Source organism: Thunnus albacares, chromosome 20 (genome assembly GCF_914725855.1).
Source record: "Thunnus albacares chromosome 20, fThuAlb1.1, whole genome shotgun sequence".
In the NCBI taxonomy this organism is placed as follows: domain Eukaryota; kingdom Metazoa; phylum Chordata; class Actinopteri; order Scombriformes; family Scombridae; genus Thunnus; species Thunnus albacares.
Genome location: NC_058125.1, coordinates 4942924 through 4964206, shown reverse-complemented (window position 1 = coordinate 4964206; position 21283 = coordinate 4942924). Strand labels below are relative to the sequence as shown.

Here is a 21283-nt window from a genome sequence, read left to right as displayed (position 1 = left end):
AGTATAATATATGAAAAGTATACAAGTGGAAAACACTGTCATAGGTCTTGTGGTAAATTCAGTGTAATGTACATTTCACAGTTATGTCATACTTACCAATCTGCTGCTTTGAGATTAAACAGTTTTCATTCACTAATTAATTCTGATGGTTTCTATCCTACTGTTTTTTTTCAGAGCAATATTTAAGTTCCCATCAATGAAACTCAATACTTCCTGCAGCTGTTTGAAGTTAAAATCCCTGCCAGGAATGGGAGGGATTATACCTTTTGAACCACTTAAATGGTTTGTCAGTGATCAAATATTGACAAAATGGAAGCAACAGGGAATAATGAATGAATGAAAACATGTTCCTGGCAGAGACAACAGTCTTACAACAGCAGATCAGTGAGAATGACATCTGTTGAAGTACTGATAGTGTTGTGGAAGTGGACGTTATCAGCAATAACAGCTAGATAAAACAGGACCAGATCATAAAACAGCAAGATATTTTACTGAAATATGATCAAATATACTCATAAATACAGACTTATCTCTTATGTAAGCCTATTTCAAATAAAGGCCTCATTCTCTTGCAGTTAAAGTAAACCAAGGCTCATGAATCAACATGATAAAGTAATATGGACTAATCCTTGACTATTGTTTTTCTTTAAACTAATGTCATGCTTTCTCTTTGTTCCAGGATCATCCAGAGTTCAGGGGGATGAAGGGTCTCTGCCAGTTCCTGCAGTTTATCCCCCTGCCTGACGAGGTGTTGGACTTCTTCAAGCCTGTTGCCGGGCAGATTATTCAGCTGCTCAAGGGCAAGGCCTTCCTGCCTACACTGAGCTCAGGTATTTAAAGTTGAAAACAATTAAAGGTTTAATACATTGAACTAGAAAGTAAATACACCAAGAGACACCTAAAGACACCAAAACATTGAGCCCTGTTCATTAAAAACTTTTTTTGTTTGTTTTTCCTCTTTGCATCTACTCAGTGACTTGAAAACGCTGTATGTAACCCTCAGTAAATGTGTTAGTCTGTAGTTTGTGTTTCTCTCTTATTACCTGCCAACATGTGAAAACTGTGTCCATATCAGCCACGTTATCGAAGTCCGTGCTTTCTCTCCCAGATGGAAAGGTTGTGTACAAGCTGCCGTCCCAAGTGGCCGTCTGTCAGGACACCGTGATCCGCGACGTGATCGGTGGAGACGAGCTCGAAAAGCATCTGTCTCTGTCCTATCTTCATCCCGGGCTAAGTCCCGCCCCACCTAACTCCCTGCTCTCTCACCTGGGAGTTCGAAACCTGAGGGGGTCTGATGTTACTACGGTAACCACAGCCATGGCCAAGGAGCTGATGAGAGCAGGAGGCATCCATTCAGGTGTGTGCATTAGGGGGCATAACAGCACTGTGCTATGTGTTCACTGTAAAAACACAGAAGCTTTTACACAGTGATAGACTTTGGATTTTTTATTTTGGTGCATATATTGCTATAGGGGTGTCTGTGGGTTGTAGAGCACAAAAAACAAGGAAAATGAAAGGTAGTAACAACATGCATTTCACACATGGAGTGTGATATTGTCAGATGTTGTTGGATCTGGATAGATTTTGGGGCACTTTGCTGTATAATATCATTTCTCAATGAGGATCATGTATACATGAGCGCAGTAAAGTGACGCTGAAATATTTCCTTGCTACTATAATTTGCTTTATTATTGGCCTCATTAACATTGTTGTTTCAGTTTGAAACATCATGATGGGACACCAGGTGGCTCAATTGCCTCATAATGATAATTGCTAAAATTGCTCATCAAAGCAATATGGATCTTGATCAGTTCAGTGCTTTTGCTAAGCAACACTATGTTTTTTTATGCACTGAAAGTCTGGAGCCTCACCCTGACACAGCCACTCATGGCTCTTAATGTTGCAATATTTAAGACGTGACTCATTTTCATGTAGTATAATGTACAGTAGTCATTGACACTAAGCCTTTATCTTTCCTCTAGAGGGTGGCCTGCGTCAGCTGGCCAGGCTGCTGGTTTGCAACTTCCGAGCTCTGGAGCATGGCTACGGAGAGGTAGACTCCATCTTGCAGAGTCTTAGGGATCTACCCATAATCCCTCTGGCCGACGGACGTTTGGTGGCACTAAACGGGGAGGGAGTGTTCTTTCCAATGGAAGAAACCAATACCAAGAAAAAGAAAGCTCAAGCGCAGACTGGTAATTGTACATTTATTCAACTTATTAATTGTGAGAATATGTCATTATATTTAGTAGTAGTAGCAATATCTCAGATATCACACACCTCAGATGCTACCATGACAATGGAAGTTTAGATGTGTGACATGTGCTTGGTCATTTTATTGCAAATTTAGTTGTTTTCGAGTGTCAAATAATTTTGCCTCACAAATATTTACAGATATTTTTGGTTTTTGCATTAAAACACTGTATGATTTTAAATAGTCATGAGACTAAATCAAAAAGATGAAAAAATAGCTGCACACTGCTGTCTTGCTCCTAGAACACTACAACATCGCTAAAAATAGGTCCAACATGCAGCTGTACTCACACTCTCACCTTCACCTGAGGAAGCCCATTAGTGGATAAAATGTTGTCAAGTGCATACAGAATAAAAGGAAGAATAAGAAATGAGACAGCAGTGTGTGCATTTCACAGGTTTCCAGTTTCCCAAAATGTGATAAACTGATGTAGGAAAACAAAAACAGATAAATATATATATCACCTTAGTGATGGTGAGAGGTGCACATGTACAGCTCTCCATCTGTGCTCATAAAGCTCAGCAGTGAAATACTTCCCGAGGCTGAGAATGATGGTGATACTTCACAAGAATAACAATAAAATAATAACAATAAAAATAGCATTTTGAATTACATGGTAGATTTGGACCGAAGAGACTCTGACATTGTAACTCAGGCTGTAGGACGGATTAAAACTTTCTGTTATAGAAGCAGAGCCTGTGTTATTTGTCAAGAGACTGTGAACCCTCTTTAAGGACCTGCGTCAACAGCTGTTTCTGTTCTTTTAGAAGTCAGCACATTCACAGACGCTCAGGGCAGTGACGTAGGTTCACCTCTCTCTAAGAATAAGTAAAACACATCAGAACATGCACACACAGAAGAAACCCATGTTGCGCGTCATCGCGTTCAAAAACAGTAGCCAAAGAAGAGGTTAAGAATGGCAAGCATGAATAATTGATTTTTACACTCTGATGTAAGCATCTCACCACTGCAGTTTGCTGGCTTTAATAGTCATGTAGTGTAAGTGGTTTCGGTGTCTTACACACAGAATACTTATGTTTGACTCAGAATTGGCTCTTCTTTAGTGTTTTACCTCGCTTAGCATCTCGCTCCAGTGCTTCACAGGAGCATCACAAATATCTTGGAGGCAGAAAACTCTGGTCAAGTAACTGATCAGACAAATTTTGTCTGTATTGTATTAAATCAATGGATTATTATTATAAATGAGGGAAGAATGGTGATCATAATTTCTCAGACTAAAGTCTCATCTTCAAAATGTTTCTTTTGTCTGACCAACAGCTTAAACCACAAATATATTCAGTTTACAATGATATAAAACAGAAAACCAACAAATCCTCACACTTTAATAGCTTAAGCAGTTTCTTTATTATTAATTATTATTATTATTATTGTATTTATAAATGTTTTAGCCACGTTAACGGCATGATTCTAGGGATGACAGTGTAGTTTGGTTGGTCCAGACTGAAATATTTGAACAACTACTAGATGGATCGCCTTGAAATTTGGTTCAGATATTCATGATCCCCTCAGAATAAATTGTAACAACTCTTCATATCCCCTGACTTTTCTTTTTTACTATTAGTGACTTTTTGATCAGGTTAAAGTTTTAATTTGTCCACTTTTTTGTTTTTTGTCCAGTAAAACTATAACATTACCATCAGCCTCAGTTGTACTTTGTGTTTAGTGCTAATAAGTAAATGTTAGCATGCTAACACGCTAAACTAAGATGGTAAACGTGGTAAAAATTAAACCTATTAAACAGCGTGTTAACATTGTCATTGTGTTGTATCAGCTCTCAGATGTACGTGGATAAAAGTGTCTAATGCTAAATGAAAATGTTAATTGTGAGCTTGTTAATATGCTGACGTTAGCATTTAGCTTAAAGCACTGCTGTGAGTACAGTCTTATATGGCTGCTAGCATGTCTGTAGAGTCTTAGTTTTGTTGTTTGACAAATGATTTAAACAACTGATTGAATATCAAATTTGTCCATAAATTACAACCACAATGGACTAATTGTCTCATCACTAAATTAACATTTTAAGGAGAACTCTTTAACACTAGTTTACTCAATGTGGGGACAACTCAGCTATTGAAAACAGTTTCATAATGTCTTTTTGCTTTTACAATAAGAAATAACCCTGATGATGTCATCAGGTTTATCTTTGCTTGGACTCACAGACTACAGATTTTTCATAGAAAACCTGCATACTGTAGCAAACTTTGTGGCATGCAGCATTTACCAGGCCGGGAGGGTCTGATGAAAGATGTAAGCTGGGAAATGTAGGATTCAGAGTTTTTGGAGCATGACCCATACAAGAGACTAAAAGTCAGGACACCTCAGGCTCTGCTGCTTCCATTTTGGTCATTCTATTTTAATTTGTTGTGAGTGCCCCAACTTTATAGGTGCAACACCAAATCACTGGTACACATCTTAAAATAAGTATGTAGTAGCAGTTATGCATGGTGGAGAATAGTAAAGTATCACAAAATCGCTGTTCGGGTGGCATTCTCAGGCCTGAAAACTTCCCTTCTCAAGTATATAAGAAAATACAAAATGAACAAATAATGATGTGAAAGTAGACAGGAAATGATAGACTGTAATAGCAATGAATTCTTGACTTGGGCTGTTTTCAGGTCATTGAATGTAGTTTGAGTTTCACTGTGCAGTGCAAACCTCAAGCTCTGCTTAAAGGTGAAGTCAAGTGTACAGAGCTGTGTGCGATAGCTTCAGAGAGACAGCTGGGTTAAACATGGTGTTCCTCTGAAATATTGAGCAGTACAGAGATCAGTGGGGAAATGCTCTTTCAGATGCCAGTCTGTAGAAAAATAGGTCACCGGAGGCTTTTGGCAACACATATTTAGGTGTGTGTCTGTATGTCATTATATATACACATATATACTGTACATATACACAATATACATCGTATTATCATTTATTTGCATGTTAAAATTCCAAGAAACTGTAAATTTACAGTAAATTTTATTCAGATTCACAAAGAATCGTATATTCCTTAAATCCAGGTCAATGTGAGACTTGACATTAGAAAAATGAATGTCTACTTGAAAACTGATTGCTACTGCAGCAGTCGTCTGCTTCTCTCTGAATGTGGTGCAAAATGTTCTCTTTAAGGCATACATTATGAAATGAATGGAAACATTTTAGTAGTGCTGGAAGGCTTATAAGCTTAATATAGATACTAAAATGTTCAATACATTTGAGTGGTGGAAATAATATCACCCACAATCTATCCAATACAACAGCACTGCAACAAAAACTACTGGTACAAAGTTGAAAATGTTGAATTTATGTGACACTCGGTCAGAAGTGTTAATTTTTTAGGCTGGAGTTGTGGTTTTAATCCATCTTTCTTCCCATATGTCATCTTTTTCTGCATACAGGACCTTTGTCTGCATTGTACAAGGATGTGAACGTAGTTCACCCCTCTCTGCTGAGCTGTGTGGAGCCTCTGGAGAGTCAGCAGGTGCGAGAGCTGCTGAGAAGACTCGGTGTTCATGAACTGGAGCCTCAAGAGCTGCTGGAACAGCACATCTATCCTTCAATACGGAACAACAAATGGAAGGTACAGTAGCATACTGTATGTACACTGCATCCACTGTGTTTCCATCTGTGTCAAAAGTAATACCAATACCATTTCATGCACATTTGAGGTGAAATTGTTTGTGGTGTTTTGTGTAAAATGGAAATAATTGTATTAAAGCAAGTTTAATGCTCAAAAACAAGTCCATTATAGTTGACTTGAATGTCTTTCTCTCATTGTCCTCCTCTTGCTCCTATGACCTCATCCCCCCACTGATTTCACCACCAGTCGAAGCCTGAGGCAGTGGTTGTGAGTTACTTGGTTTTCATCAAGCAGCATTCCTCCTCCAGCCGGGAGTACTCAGACACTGCAATACCCGTCCTCACCAACAGGGGTCTGCTGTGCCCAGAGCTGGACAGGGTGCACTTCACTGAGGAGTACGGCAACATCAACCTACCAAACAGACTGCCTGGTACGAGTTCTCAGTAGTGACACACACACACACACACAGATACTACACCTGTAAAAAGGTTGATGCAATTGAACATGAATCCTTGTACTTCTCCAGCTATTGTTCAGTATCCATGATGGCCCTAGAAAGAATGATAAAATATCCAAAACAATCACCAAGGCATGTTTCTGGCAGTCCACAGCTAGCTTTACTCCTGGGGACATTTAGGACATCAACTGTCTGTGTATGTGTGTGTGTGTGTGTGGTTTGTGGTGTCATGTGAGGTTTTGCTTCCATTGTTAGGGTTAAAGAAAGCATGTAATGCCTGGGAGTATTGAACGGGGTTGGTAGAGTGAGTTTGTGAGTGTGTGTTATGTAAGTGGTAGTGGAGTGATCAACATGGAAAATGGATCAGAACACTTGGCCTGCAGAGGGGCTAAATTCACAAACTACTTCTTCTGCCCATTTAAAGACATCATTTTTAAACATCTGTACTTTTACATTGTGGATACATTGCAGTTGTCCTCTAGCAGTATTATTATAATCAACTAGGGACACTCTGATAATGTTTTTGTTCCCCTGGTTCATGATTGGAGGCATTTAATGTTGCATATGTGCTGATAACTATTGTCATCCAATACTTACATTTTCAGTATAATATAACTGCACATTTCACAGTTAAAGAATATTAAAGAAGCTAAAGCATCTAAATTGAATTCATCCATGTATTTTAAAATTAATTGTTTATACCTGTGTTATATTAATACTACAATTACCACTACTAATACTATATGTAATACATAAATACAGTACACACTTTATACTCCACTTTAAAGTGATGCCTCACCATAATCTTTTTAAATTAACTGCTGGAAAACTCTGACATTCCAGGAATATCTTTTATTTTTCAATTTGAAATAATTTCCTGTGTAAAATAACTGTAAACATGTACCTAGATGTTTAATGTCAGTTTATGACATACAGTCATGACACTTAACTTAGATCGAGCACAAAAGGGGAAAGTAAACAGTTAATGTAAAATATTGATCAGCTCTGATATCAATCCTTTGATTGCCTTCAGGCAACATTAACAAATGAGTTCATGGCAAAGACGAGTGTCATTGTAACATCGCTGCTGTTGTTACTGCAAGTGGTTTTCCAAAAGAAAAACATCTTTCTGATTAATCTGATTGATTCTTGTCTCAGAGAACATAATGCTATTTTTTTTGTATCTTTTTGCTTTCTGTCTGGATTTTCTGTGGAGCAAAAAAGTTACTGCAAGTGATTTTCCACCCATAGGTCTTAAGCACATTGCAGCAACTACAAATCACTGCAGCAGAGTGCCTGTGAGACTTGATTAATTATACAAATGTTTCACATTGTTTTAAATATTCATTGGTGTCAAAAAGTAATGGCCTCCTCATCATTTACTCATGTTTGTTCACCAGATTCTTCCTCTTATAAACTCTTACCCTGCTACCTGTCTTATCTCCTCACCCATTCCCCAGGCTGTGATTGGGTTTTGCTGAGTCCCTGCTACGTGGAGACAGACGGCGATGTAGCAGGATGGAGAGAGCTGTTCAGCAGACTGGGAGTCAGAGACGGCCTCATCATCCGCAAAGAGAGACGAACACTCACTGCGAAAGAACTGGTGAGGAGGACATTGCTTAACTGTTACCTCAGAGATCACATTCAACTCATGCTGCAAAGATGCTTCTATATTAGCACAAAAAGACCAGACCAAGGTCACGACAGCCGTACCTGTGAGAACAGAAGATAAAGGGCTATGAATGTGTTACATAAGGACACAATATTTACTGGTTGCATGGACACCAGAAGCAAAACAGAATCTTCCTCTGCATTAGAAACTTAATGTGACTCATCAGGTTGAATAAGGTAGTGATTAAAGGATGAAGATACTAACCATTATGAGTCACAGAAAGACTAGAGAGATCAATAGCTGCTTTGAAGATAAGCAGAAAAAGCAGGTGACTGATGGGACGTGTCACAGATCGAGCTGAGGCTGCACAGGTCAGACATTCCTGATGCCTGTTTTAGCCCGGGCTGCAGCTAAAAGGGATAGTGTGTGGATTTGTTATGATACCATCAGTCGTTGTGTGACTGATACTGCCATCATGCAATATGGGAAAGACGGCGGTTGTACTATTCCTGCTTAAAAAAAGGTTTTAAAATGTACATGACAGGTACATATACTTTGGGATCAACTGTAAAACTACATATTTGTTTCAAATAAACAAGCAGAATGAAGTTTGATCATGTTAGTCATTTGGTATGGCAGGGCACAACTTCTAAGTAGGGTTCTGATTTGTGGTTGACATTACTGTCCTCCTCTGATCAGGAGCAAAATATCATGAAAATAGTGGAAATTACGCTGAAATAATCCATTGATTAATCTGAGGTACAAAGTTCATTTTTGGCCTCAGCAGAGTATTTTTCTTTTGGGGGAAATGGTCTTTATACTAATTGTAAATATAATAGTCAGATTAATATACAATGAGAGTAGTTGCAGCCCTAAATGGAAGTTCACAGTGCTAAAGCAGAATTAGTAGATCATGAGGAGAAGATGAGAGCATGGAATAAGTAATTTAAAGAATACATTATAAAATTGACAACCATTTTAATTATTATATAAATGATTAAACAATAGAAACAGTATATTTAAAACCAAAAGTGCAGAGACATGGTTAAGTGTTCAGGTGTATATGCTGAAATAAGGTCTGAAAAATGGATCATCAAAAAGAAGGTAACCAGCCCATGTAGCACTTTAGAAATGGGCTGCCATTGGAGATATTAACTGTCAAGTCATTCACACAGTTATAATGTTTGATGCAGCTGCTTAAAGGGCAGGTTCACAATTTTTCGAGTGTGTCTTAAAACAACAGTCAGGTGTCCATATGAACAGTTAAAGAGGTTTTAAGACAGACTTGGAAAATTGTAAAGCAGTACTTCAATGGTATGTCCTGACCAGTTCAGTTACCATATGTGTTTTGTTTAAGCCATACTGTTCTACATTGTTTTCACCACTCCTCCTCCAGACCTCCAGCCCCTGGTCAGTGGAAAGTAAAACGTGGCGCCAAAATTCAGGGGAGGACTATGTGCTTGATGACTACCCCTGTGAGGAGTTTCATGCTCTGGCCACAGCTCAGCTGTCTGCCCCCGTCCTCTTGGAACAGAGAATGGCCTTGCTGGAGCTGCTGGCGACCAACTGGGATACTGGGTAACACACACACCTACATATTTATCCTCCTGTGTCATGTCCTGTCCGCTGAATGTTATCCCATTTGACAAGCAGGTGCATTCAGTGGGTGCCATATTTTGGAAACCTAATGGCCAAAAATAATGGCTTGGTTAAAGAAGATAATGGATTTGGGGTTAGTCAGGGTCAGGTAGCAATTCCCATCCTTTTTACTGCGGCCATTAAGTTATTACTGGGGTACAGTCAGGGCATTTTCCGACAGTTAAAAGTAAGCGAAATGCGGTGACACATCAGCCTTTTGTTTGGGTTTGATGTCGCCTGAGAGATCAGTGTGGGGATTAATGAGTCTGGATTTAGTTGCTCTTATCTCTGCTTCATCTCGTGAGTTACTGTTATAGTAGATGACAGCAATTCAGGTAAGGAGGTCATCTAAAGCTCACAAGCTCATACTGGTGAACAGCACACACAGTCAGTGCAGTACAGGAGTTAAAGCTTAAATTACATCCTGTGTGCAACTTCCTACCAACCACTCCTCTATATCACAGTTGGATGAATAATTAAAGGATCACACTGTCATTTTTGCACGTTTTAGCTCATTTATCATGACTGTCGACCATTTCCCAAAGCAGGCCGTCGAGTTTTATATTGCAGCTGTTCTCATTGTGCTTTTCACAATGTCCAAGCTTTTTGTGTCTTCTTGGATCAGAATTTTCGACAGCGTAGTTTAAGAATGCAGTTCTGATGAGACGCAGACTTTCAAGTGACAGATGGTGTTGCTCTCCAGCAGCTACTCCAATGCACCGCAGTGGCAGACTTTTCAAATCAGTTGGCAGTCTCCACTGCATCAGCTTCACCTGAAATAATGGCAGAAGAGATCACTGCGTTTTTATGAAATATAGGCTTATTAAGCTTCAGGGAAAATGAGCAGTTGTGCTACATCACACAGCAAAGAGCATGTATTTAATGAGTGAGACGATTGTTGAAACTGTCATAGATAACAAGATGAGATGTGTCAGGATCTGTCTGATTCAGCTCAGCAGGTGATTGTTTGATCAATCACATTGTATGTTCACCATGCAGTATTTAATCAGAGCAGAACACCACAATGTAAGAAACCTTTCTGAGCTGTTACAAGCTGGGAAAAATCCAGACAAACAGCCCAATCAGTCATAGTGCTTGTTATGTATGGAAACCTTTTTCTGCCTGAAAGTAAACACTGTCAGTATGCTTTAGAAATTGTTTGGCAGTGATCTCAATGCTAGTGCAGTACTTTAAAGCTCTCACAGCTCTCATCAACATTGTTTTCAGCTGCAGCCAACAAAGACAAAAGAGTCTCCGATAAACCCACTGTGCGCTACCTGCCCAGCACCAAAGACAGTGACTAGCTGGTAAACAGAGTGGGGCATGTAGCAGCTAAATGCCAGTTGTGTCAGATATCGGTGAATACCTTAAGAGAGGTTGAAGGAGAGTGAATATTGGTCTTCAGTTCATCAAGTGGGTGGAAACATGGCTCCAAATGAGTGCTAATGTTGCTCTATGTTTACTGGATGTGTAAAAAGGCAACTGTTAACTAACACGTGAGCCATATCAACTTCATAAAACCACAATAAAGAGATGTTTTAGCTTAAGGATTCTGCCCTCAAGTGCTTAGTGGATACCCTCTAGGCAATTAACATGATGTAAAATAGAGTTAAGTAAAGTTAAGGGACATAGGCACTGCCTGAAGTGGAGAAATTATGTAGAATTTAAAAGCTTTTGAGTACTTTTAAAAAAATACATTGTAACAAAGAAAAGCCATCCAGACATAATTGTTATATCTGTATTTACTAAGAGGATAAGCAGGCTAGAGTTTATCACAGCATGCATTAGACAATAGGCAGGGAAACATTTCAACAGGCTGCATGTCTATCATAGGACAGACAGAAGCTAAATTTACTTTAAAAAAAATAAAAATAAAGCTCTATAGGCACACATGGAGCATAACTGTCATCTATTGCTCTGGTCAGTTTGACATGGGATGATTTTTCTTTACAGTGTAGATGAGAATTTCTCACTGCATTTAACTCTGACCATTAAGCACGTGCAACGCTCTTGACTACTATATAGAGGAATGTAGGTCACACAGTTCTTCCACGTTGTTGAGCCGTCACAAGTGGCATCAAGATCACTGAGCTACAGTTGAAGAGGTTGTCATCCATGCATTGTAATCACATGATCTATAAGTTATCTGATGCTATATCAAATGTATCTTGTGGTCGTTGTGTAGCAGCATCCCGCTGAAGATAATGGTTAATAATTAAAAACCAGTACTCACCATAACCTTTCCCATCCTTCCAGACATCGCTATTCTCAGTACCTCACAGCCCAGGTGATTGACAGTGATGGACGATCTACCAAAAGTACCAGGTCCTCCTTCTACCACTTCTTGTGTCGTCTTGAATGGGTGCCGGCCTATCGCCCAATGGAAGGAGATAAGAGAGAGAGAAAGTACCTCTGTCCAAACTCAGTCTACCTGACCTCACCTGAGGTCACCAGCCTGCTGGGAACACATGTCTGTTATGTGGACATGGACCCCAGCGAGTTCAGTAGAGCCCTAGGTAAGAATGTGTCTTCTATGATGTGGGACTCTGTTGTCCATACAATACTTGTGGCTATTGATTATCCTATATTTGCTGCAGGTTATTTTAAATCAGTTACAAAATAAACAGTTTGTCTGTCACTGTCTTTGCTGTCTTTTAGGAATGAGAGAAAGTATCTCAGTGGATGCTCTGATTAACTACCTGAAGGAGTGGTGCACCAAACCAGAAGCAGATAACCCGGAGGAGAGACTAGATGAGAATGAGTCAGAGGGGGTGAATTTCTCCTCCACAGTTCAGCACATTCAAAACGTCTACACCTATCTGCATACAAACTGTCCCCAGAGCAGCCTGAAGGAGCTGTTCCAGCATACTCCCGCTGTATTCATAGAGTACAAGTATGTCGTCAGCTGTATCAGCATAATATTTCAGGTTAGTGTCTTAAACACCTGAGGCCTAAAGTTGTACTTTATCTCCTCAGGCGTAAAGATGACTGGTGTTCAGGACGCTTCTACCACCTGAAGGAGGTGTGTTGGAGTGACCCAACGTCAATGTTCCAGCGCTACAGACAGCTGACCCATGGACCAGACAGTCCCGTCCAGGACCCCAAAGTCCTGGCGCCTTTCTACAATCCACTGGACAGAATGAAAGACTTCTTCATCAGAGTACGCTGCTCTATTATTGTTTTCCCAGAAATCTGTCTCCATGTTTCTTAGACTCATTAAACTGTTTAATTTGGTTGTTTGCTAAGCCCCGCCCCCGCCCCCCTTAGTTAATGTTACTACGCCTGTCAAACGCCAGTTCGTGCATGGCACATAAGTAGTTTGCAATGATAACGGTTGCAGAAATACCACTCAAAACTCTTGATAGCTGAAATGACAACTGTCATTAGCAGATTTTATCAGCTGTAGCTAGCTAGCTAATTAAGTTAATGTTAGCTTCATGAGTTAATTTAAAACTCTGTCTCCAGCTGACTTTTTAGTGTTTCTGTCTCTTTTTAAAAGGAGAACCCTGTAAAAGAATCTTAAATATGCACTTGATCACTACATATATACAGTAATATCATGCTAAAACATCAAGGCTAAAGCTGCCAGACAAAACGTCAGCATCCTCACCAGGTGATGATCTAAGTAGAAGACATAGAAATAAAGAAACAGTATTTTTTATTGCAGTATAGGGTGAGTTAGGATTAGTGTTATTAAAATAAGGAAAAATCTGTTATTTTGTTCCAACATGTTAACACCCCGTTTAGCTGCTTAGCTTACATATCTATACTTGTTTGTTTTCAAATGGTAGGTTCTGACTTTACAACAATAGCGTGAGGACTAACAGATGTAGTGTAACGCTATCTCAGGTAACGTTGGCTGGGGTAAATGAAGTGTGAACTTCCCTGAATCCTAATGAAAGCAGGAAAGAACCGCTAACGTTACCCTGAACTCTGATGGACTTCCACGCATTTGGGGAAATACTGCACAGTGAATGTGCTGGTGGTGAAAGGGGCTTTATGAAGTCACCTTTAACCACAACCTAATGAAATTAGTTAATAATGTGCGTCTTGGCCTTTGAAGTAACACTCGGTTAGGTTACTACTGTAGGTAGTGGCTAGTTAGGTGAACTAACGTTTGGATCTTAAAGCAGATAAACACAATTTATTTCATTCTTTACATTTTTGCTCTTGTGTTTTTGGTTTTAGTAAGACTTAAAAAAAGACACAACTGTCCGAAATCCTAAAATGCAGAAAATCTTTCTTATTACAGCCCCATGCACACCACTTCAACAAGTCGAGAAATCAGCTTGACGGGCCTGATATGCCTGGATATGGTTGCTAAGCTATGATTGGACAATTGCTCTTCAGAGGGGAGGATTAGTGAATAGTCACTTAATTACATCTAATAATGTTGATGAAATAGTATCTCATCAGTCATCTGTCATTTATGTTCAAATATCAAGACGATAGTTGCAGCTTTTTGGAAATGAGATGAAATTAGACAAATGATTTTACTTTGTTGGCACTTTGCTGTCTTAAGTTTTGATGAACTGACACCTTACTATGTTTACGTAGTTTGAAGACCAAACTTCACCATTACCAATATACACCAGTCACGTGTGTGTGATTGTATATTTTCTGTTCAGCTGCTGAATGTGGATCACAGCCCCAACATGAAGCAGTATGTTGGATTGTTGGAACTGATCTGTTCATCGTCTCCCATCCCGACTGCTGAAGTGCTACAGGATGTGTCGGTGCTCTATGCCAGACTTGGTGAGGACACTTGCCAGTCTTTTGTTTCAAAGAGTTTCCTGTATTCAGTGACTCACATGTTTCCTTACTCTTTCTATCCCATCTGTCTACAGCTCATTATCTCTCTGCTGAACAACTGTTATGTCTCCCTCTGTTCCATGACTCTACATTATAATATAATATAATATAATATAATATAATATAATATAATATAATATAATATAATATAATATAATATAATATAATATAATATAATATAATATAATATAATATAATATAATATAATATAATACTTCTCTGTATCTCTGACAGCTCACAAGTGTAAAGTTCAAGCATCTGGAGATCTGGAAAACATGCCTCAGCCCAGGCTCAATCCCAGTTACTGCTCCACTTTGAAAGGTGAGTGAAGTGAACACATGCATGTTACAAACAAAGCCCACCTTTCATCACCTCCTCAGTCTATGTATGTTTGAATGACTGTCAGACTGACTGCACTTTAAAGTATTTACCACAAAAGAACATCATCCACCACCTGTCAGTGTGGTGCGTGTTTTGAAAGCAGCTTGGAAGAATTTATTGCTTCAGTCTGGAATTACTTTACACTGGAGACTGAAAGCAGTTAGATAGGTAACTATACTGTCTGTAGTACAAGTGTTTGGAGGCGTGGTAGCAGCAGAGGGAACCATAATGCTAATTTAATCAGGGATTTTAGGAAAAACCATGTGAAGGTGTGTCTCACAAATAGTAGTCCGCGAGGGGTCTGCGCCTAAGTAAGAAACTCTACAGAAGTACATGGGATGACCAGCTGCTCTCTACATGACACATAGATAGTGTAATCTGTTCCTTATGACAAAGTCCTTTATTGCCCAGAGTTACTGCTGTGATATCACATGTTGCACTCTAATAAAATGCTGGATAAGTTTAAAAAAGAGAGATATCATCTTTTTTATTCCACGCATTCTTCTTCCTTGTCAAAACCTGGAAACTATATTACCCACAATACAACTTGACGACCAACAGTTTGACCGAAGATTTAGGTGTATTATGCTAGTAGCGGCAAATGTAGCCTGGAGCTGCTAGCCTCAAGCGGAGCTTCTTTCTAGCTCCACATCCCCAGTTTTTTAATTCATTTTCAAGCCTGTAGTCTTCAGCCACAACCAGCACTGCCTCAAGTGACATCACTTGAGGCAGTTTATCAGATTTCACACAGCTTCCTCTGGAGACTTTTTTCACATAATAATTTTATCTTTCGACTTTAACACAACCTAAACATTTTTGTTGACAACCTTACATTTGGCTCTTAAAGCCAAGAAATACAATACCAGTCAAACGTTTGGACACACTTTCTCAAAGTGTGTCTAGACTTTTGACTATGTAATCACTAAATCACATAAATCTAAATGACCTCAGCCATGCCGACGTATCAGTTGGGTTCTAATTTGCAGCTAAGGGACCTACACCAAAATTAGACCTTCAGCTGACTCCTCTCTGCCTTGTGTTTAGGTATGGTGTCTGATAAGAGGGTCTTCCCCACCAAGGATAACAGCTGGGTGAGTCTGGCACGTAAACCCATGATTGCTGACAACAAAGAGCTGGAGAAGATCTTTAAACCTGACAAGCGGGTCTGCCTGCTCAACCTGCCTCCACCAGAGAAGAAGACCCAACACAGGGGCAAGACTGGAAACCTCGGTATGCTGCTGATACATTTATCTACATATTGTTCTCGAATACTTTTGATTTTACTAAATAGGGATGCTCAAAAATACACAAGTATAACGGTTGTTTGATTGCCTGCTAGGAGAACAAGCTAACTCCATGCCTACCTTCTACGAGAGGGACCGATCTTCCTTTATGGAGATCTGTGGTATCCGCCAGCTGTCTAAGTGTGTCAAGACGGAGCCCCTGACTGAGAACCTGAGGCCCTGTCCACCCATGCAGGCCATGGTGCGCTCTGTGATGCCCTACATCCAGAGGTTCCTCTACCACCACGATGAGCTGGCTGACGTCTATTCAGAGCTGATTGACGACAACATAGGAGAGAAAATCAAGCGACTTAATTTCGCACAGGTCAGAAGATCACAGAATTTCTGACCATGATCACAGGGAGGAGAAAAGCACAAACATAATTTAGTCTACAAACATCTGTATGATGTAAGTACTTCTGCTTTGTTTACAGGTGGGTAAACTGTACATCCGCTACGAGCTGGATGTGGCTGACGGTGAGGTTCCTGTGCTGGAGATGCAGGATGTCATCTGTCTGCTGAAGGACAAGAAGGAGCTCTTCATCCAGAAAGATCACCTCTCAGCCAAGCTGGACATCTGCAGGTTTGTGTGTGATGGTCCCAATAACTCACTTCTGTTGTCAGGCTAATGCCTACATGTGTTGATCTAACAACAAAGTCATCATCTCCATCTTTGTTAATCTTTATTTAATCACTTCAGAACACATGCCCTTTCCCCATAATGCCCTGCTTCACAATCATACAAATGTTACATAATAAATCATCGCCGAAATCATCTTTAGCTTCGTTGCAACAAACTAGCATCTCAAAATTCTTAACAGTCACACTTACAAGATAAAGTACAAGTTGTTATTCATACAAGATCAGAGTTTTTCAACACTAGCCTCAGTTATTATATAAGAGAAATGATTTGATCTTAACTACCTTGTGACAGAATCCAACGTTTTCTGAAGTAATGTGACAATGGAACACCAACAGCAGTTTTAAGGTTTACTCTCTTAAAGGGGCACTTCACCAATTTTACACATCAATAACCCTGATGATGTCATCAAGGTTATCACAGCTTCGGCTTGGAGACTACAAAGTTTGAACAGAAATGTTGAATAACAAACCGAGAGTGCGGAGTTTAAAGGACGCGGGCATTTACAAGTCTAATGTAAAGATGCTATAAAGTTGCATCATGGGAAGTGTAGGATTCTGGAGTCATTGGTTGAGCCATTCTAAAGTTGAGGATATCTCAACCTCTGCTGCTTCGATTTTGACTGTTCTTGTTTTAATCTTTCTCTTTTTCTGGTAGCTGACAGAGGTTCTTAGGTAGTTTATACATAAAGGACCAGAGTTTAAGATGCTATAATTAATCAGCATCATGTAGGAAACAATTGGATAAACACTTTACATGGCATACATGGTTCTATCAACAGGAACTTGAATATTATACAGCAACAAACAAAGGATTCCTTGTTATAAAATCCATCTGTTATTCATTCCTGTATGTATTTTGATATATGTGTGTCTGTCTTTCAAGTTATCTTGCAATACCTTGTAATACTGTTACTGTGTGTGTGTGTGTGTGTGTGTGTGTGTGTGTGTGTGTGTGTGTGTGTGCTTCAGGGAGCTGGTGAAACTGTTCTGCACAGAGAGCAGCCACAGGAAAGAGCTGATGCATTTCCTGAGCGGCCTGATAACCTCACTCAATGTAAGTGATACATGACCTCTTCAAGCATTGATCACTAATCCATATCCAGTGAAAAAGGCCTTTGCTTGCTCATGGTCTTTCATGCTGTCATTCTCTATCTTTTCTACCACACACACACACACATACAGCCACCACCACAGAGCTGACCGTAGCTAGAACTAATAGGCTATTTCCCCGGAGGGGGTCACGTTTACATTACATGGCAACTTGCTCTCATCCTCTTGTGTGATGTGTGGAGCAGTACAGCAGCAGAGACTCTGTAAAGTCAGAGTTTAAAGGTTAACAAGGTTCAAAACACTGATCCTTCTCTAGTAAATATCCTAGCTTGTGTGGTTTTCTTAGTGTAGCAGCTGCTTTGGGACATGCAGCAGAATTGGGTTGCATTATAATGAAATGATATTGAAATCTGAATAAGACACAGCTGAATGTTTGATTTAACTAATTAAGCTCTATGTCTGAAGTTGCCAAAGTAAATAAAATGGAATTTTGACTATTTGATTAAAAACGTTATTGATGTGACTGTAACACTCATTTAATACACTGGAGGCAGACAGATGCAGACATGAGAGGCTCGACTCGCCTTATTACATCCGCATATTACTTTAACTTATATTATTCCAGGAAACTGATCAAATAGTTAGTGGCAGTACATGTTAAGTAGGTCAACAACATTTCAGAACGTCTGCCACTGCCTCTCTTGGCAAGAGACACAGAAAAGAGAAAACCTAAAATCTACTGGGCTCTGGTTTCATTCACTAGTTTGTAAATAAGGACTTCTGACAAAATCTTGAATCAATCAGCCCGGTAATGTAGCAGCAGTGTTTTCAATCAATGCGGAGAGCTGTTGGCAAATCTTGTAATATAAAACAAATGTAATCCAAATTGTCATCGCATTTATGAACTCTAACAACTTGTAGGACCCAGGAGCTCTGAAGAGGTTCTTGCACAAGGAGGACATCAGAGAGCTGCCCAGTGAGGAGGAGCAGTGGGAGATCCCAGAGCCTCCCAGACCAGAGATCCACCTGGAGAGAGGTACAGTGAACACATGAGACGATTTCACATATGAAGTCTGGAGAGTGTCCAGAGAATCAGGTCTGACATTGTCCAGAGTCACACATGTAGCACACAGCAGGAGACACGTTCTCACCTTCTGGAAATACTGGTTTAGGTGAGGGATGGCGCCTGGGTAGAGCGTGCACAAGGCAGGACCTGACTCATAAAGTATGCTGTGGTTGTAATTCAGCATTTTGAAGCTTTTCACCAGAAACACAACAGCTTTTATTTTACCAGAAATCACAGGAAGTCCTCTCTCCCATCAGCGCTAGTTTCACAGCGGAGCCTTCAGGCCTGCTGCGTTTATCCAGCGCCAGTCACATGATAGAAATGTCATCAAAACACCCACTCACTCACTGCGAATTCACTGCTGTATTAACAGACTGGCTCAATCAGACATTACATATTTGTACTGGGGAGCTGGTGGGGTAAAGTCTGATTCTGTCGTTTGCGTTCACACATCCAGCTCCTCCTGCTGATATCCGGAATATGTCAGGGTTGCAGTGCATGTGTGAGAGGGGCTATAGAGCTTTATGGTCTATGGTCTTTTTATAGTATTTGTTGACTTTAACAAAAATAATGACTACTGCCATAATTAATGCACATGTATAAATGTGACTGGAGCCTCAAAGAGGAGTCAGAAACATCCATGGAGTAGAGTTGCTCCAACTTTGTTAAGAGTACCATGTTCACAACGTTGTGAAAGTATAAGTTAGAACACTAGACTGGAGATCACATATGTGCAGCCGAGGGTTAACGTTTGAGAGACTCACAGTTTGATGCAGAGCAGCAGCATGTAACTCAGTGTTATAACTGGAGCATGAGATGAATTGTAACAACAGAGCGCTGCTTTCTCTGAGTCTGTGTGTAAATGACATCTTACATCTGCAGTTTCTCCAATTCTCTCTATGACACTCGCCCCGATTTCCATTATCATTTCATAATATTCAAAGTGTTTTTTTTCTCAATCGTGCACACACACACACACACACACACACACATATATAGATAGATAACTGGTGTACTTCTCACATATGCTAATTCAGGTTCGTTCACTGTTGTGTGTTGCAACATAAAAGAGCAGCTGTTGCCAGGGCTCAAAGAGCGAGAGGAGCAGATCCCTCACTGCAGCAAAGAGCACACACACACACACACACACACACACACACACACACACTTGCCCACACACACATACATGCACATACTTCAAGGATTAATATGATCAAAAGAGTTTTTCATCACAAAATATGTTTTTATGGCATAACAGCACTGAAACAGGCTTAGCTCTTATTGGTGTTTTACAGCTTTTATCCGATCCTTCCTTCTCCTTTGGTTTGAACTCTCATAAATTCTGTTTTGCAGTGCCATCAAGATGTTATTCCTCCGTCGGCTCCCCGGAGGAGCCACCTCGGCCAGCACAAGAGGACGGAGAGCAGACGCTGGCTTGCTGGCCTCCGCGAGCGTCTCTCTACAACACAGGAGGCAGTCGCACAGGTACATTGAACAGGGCGAAGAGACAGTTGTTTCAGCACAGTGGGGTTCTACTTTATTTTTCCCATATCCTACTATTTCTGTGTGCCAACAGGCCAGTCTGACGGGGGCGTAGTAGAAGCCGTCATGAAGATGTGGCCGCCTCCTGCTCCGCCTAAAGACAGAGACCCAGACAAAGATTTCCCCCCCAGAGGAAGCAGCCATGTCGTCCCCCAGAGTCCCAGCAGCAGCAGCAGCAGCATCTTTGAAGGGAACCAGCCATTCAAGAGCACCAGCAGCCGACCTTCAGACCAGCCCGACCTTCAGAGAGCAGTCAGCCATCCAGGCCAGCCTAACACTGCTGCTGCTGTCACCACCAACACCCCACTACCTCCAGGTTACACATTGATAAACTTCTGTCCCTCACTGCCATCGATTGTGTTCGTACTGGTTTAAAGGTCACAAAGAAAAACCCTCTAAAAAGATTCTGTATAAAGAATTACTGCAAACAGGAATATTGGATTTAAAAAAATAATGAAAATATAATGCAAATTCATTGAACCAAAACAATATCTCTCATTAAAAATAGATTTTTGAGTGTGTTATTCAAATTTGTTTCTTTGCTTATTTAAAGCTACTATGTGTAGAATTTTTCGACATCTGTGAGTGTTTAAAAAAAAGACGCCGGCATAAAAAAACATGCCGTAATCACCCAAATATAGTGGCTTTATTCATAAATTCCACATGCACAGTTCATCCTGTAAATACAAACACTTTCCATTTGGTGCTGTCTGTCTAACAGAGCGCAGTCAACAGAGTGAGACCACTGAGTCTGACAGAGCAGAGGGTGGAGAGGAAAGCCTCAAGGCTCCCAGAGCAACACAGAGTCTTCCATCTGCACAGCATGCTGAGACAACCAGCGACCAACCCGCTCCAAACAGCCTGTAGGCTTCTTCTCTTCCTTCCTAAAAAATATGAAATATTGATGTAGAAAACTAATGTTGATTTTTCACTCTTACTCAATACATAATCCCAATTCCCCCC

General features: G+C 40.2%; 1 protein-coding gene across 5 annotated transcripts in view; it reads left to right on the top strand.

The window, feature by feature from the left end:
* The window catches only part of wu:fj29h11 (protein NO VEIN), a 42011-nt gene that overhangs the window by 19693 nt on the left and 1035 nt on the right, over window positions 1-21283 (top strand). For all 5 annotated transcript variants that reach the window (XM_044337453.1, XM_044337455.1, XM_044337454.1 and 2 more), the window contains 20 exons: window positions 680-830; window positions 1109-1357; window positions 1983-2195; window positions 5656-5837; window positions 6084-6267; window positions 7755-7897; window positions 9303-9484; window positions 11801-12060; window positions 12203-12437; window positions 12521-12704; window positions 14173-14299; window positions 14591-14677; window positions 15782-15967; window positions 16077-16345; window positions 16455-16603; window positions 17632-17716; window positions 18634-18748; window positions 20132-20263; window positions 20355-20636; window positions 21042-21183. In XM_044337453.1, coding sequence (XP_044193388.1) covers window positions 680-830; window positions 1109-1357; window positions 1983-2195; window positions 5656-5837; window positions 6084-6267; window positions 7755-7897; window positions 9303-9484; window positions 11801-12060; window positions 12203-12437; window positions 12521-12704; window positions 14173-14299; window positions 14591-14677; window positions 15782-15967; window positions 16077-16345; window positions 16455-16603; window positions 17632-17716; window positions 18634-18748; window positions 20132-20263; window positions 20355-20636; window positions 21042-21183 — 3557 coding nt within the window. The remainder of the gene's footprint in view (window positions 1-679; window positions 831-1108; window positions 1358-1982; window positions 2196-5655; window positions 5838-6083; window positions 6268-7754; window positions 7898-9302; window positions 9485-11800; window positions 12061-12202; window positions 12438-12520; window positions 12705-14172; window positions 14300-14590; window positions 14678-15781; window positions 15968-16076; window positions 16346-16454; window positions 16604-17631; window positions 17717-18633; window positions 18749-20131; window positions 20264-20354; window positions 20637-21041; window positions 21184-21283) is intronic.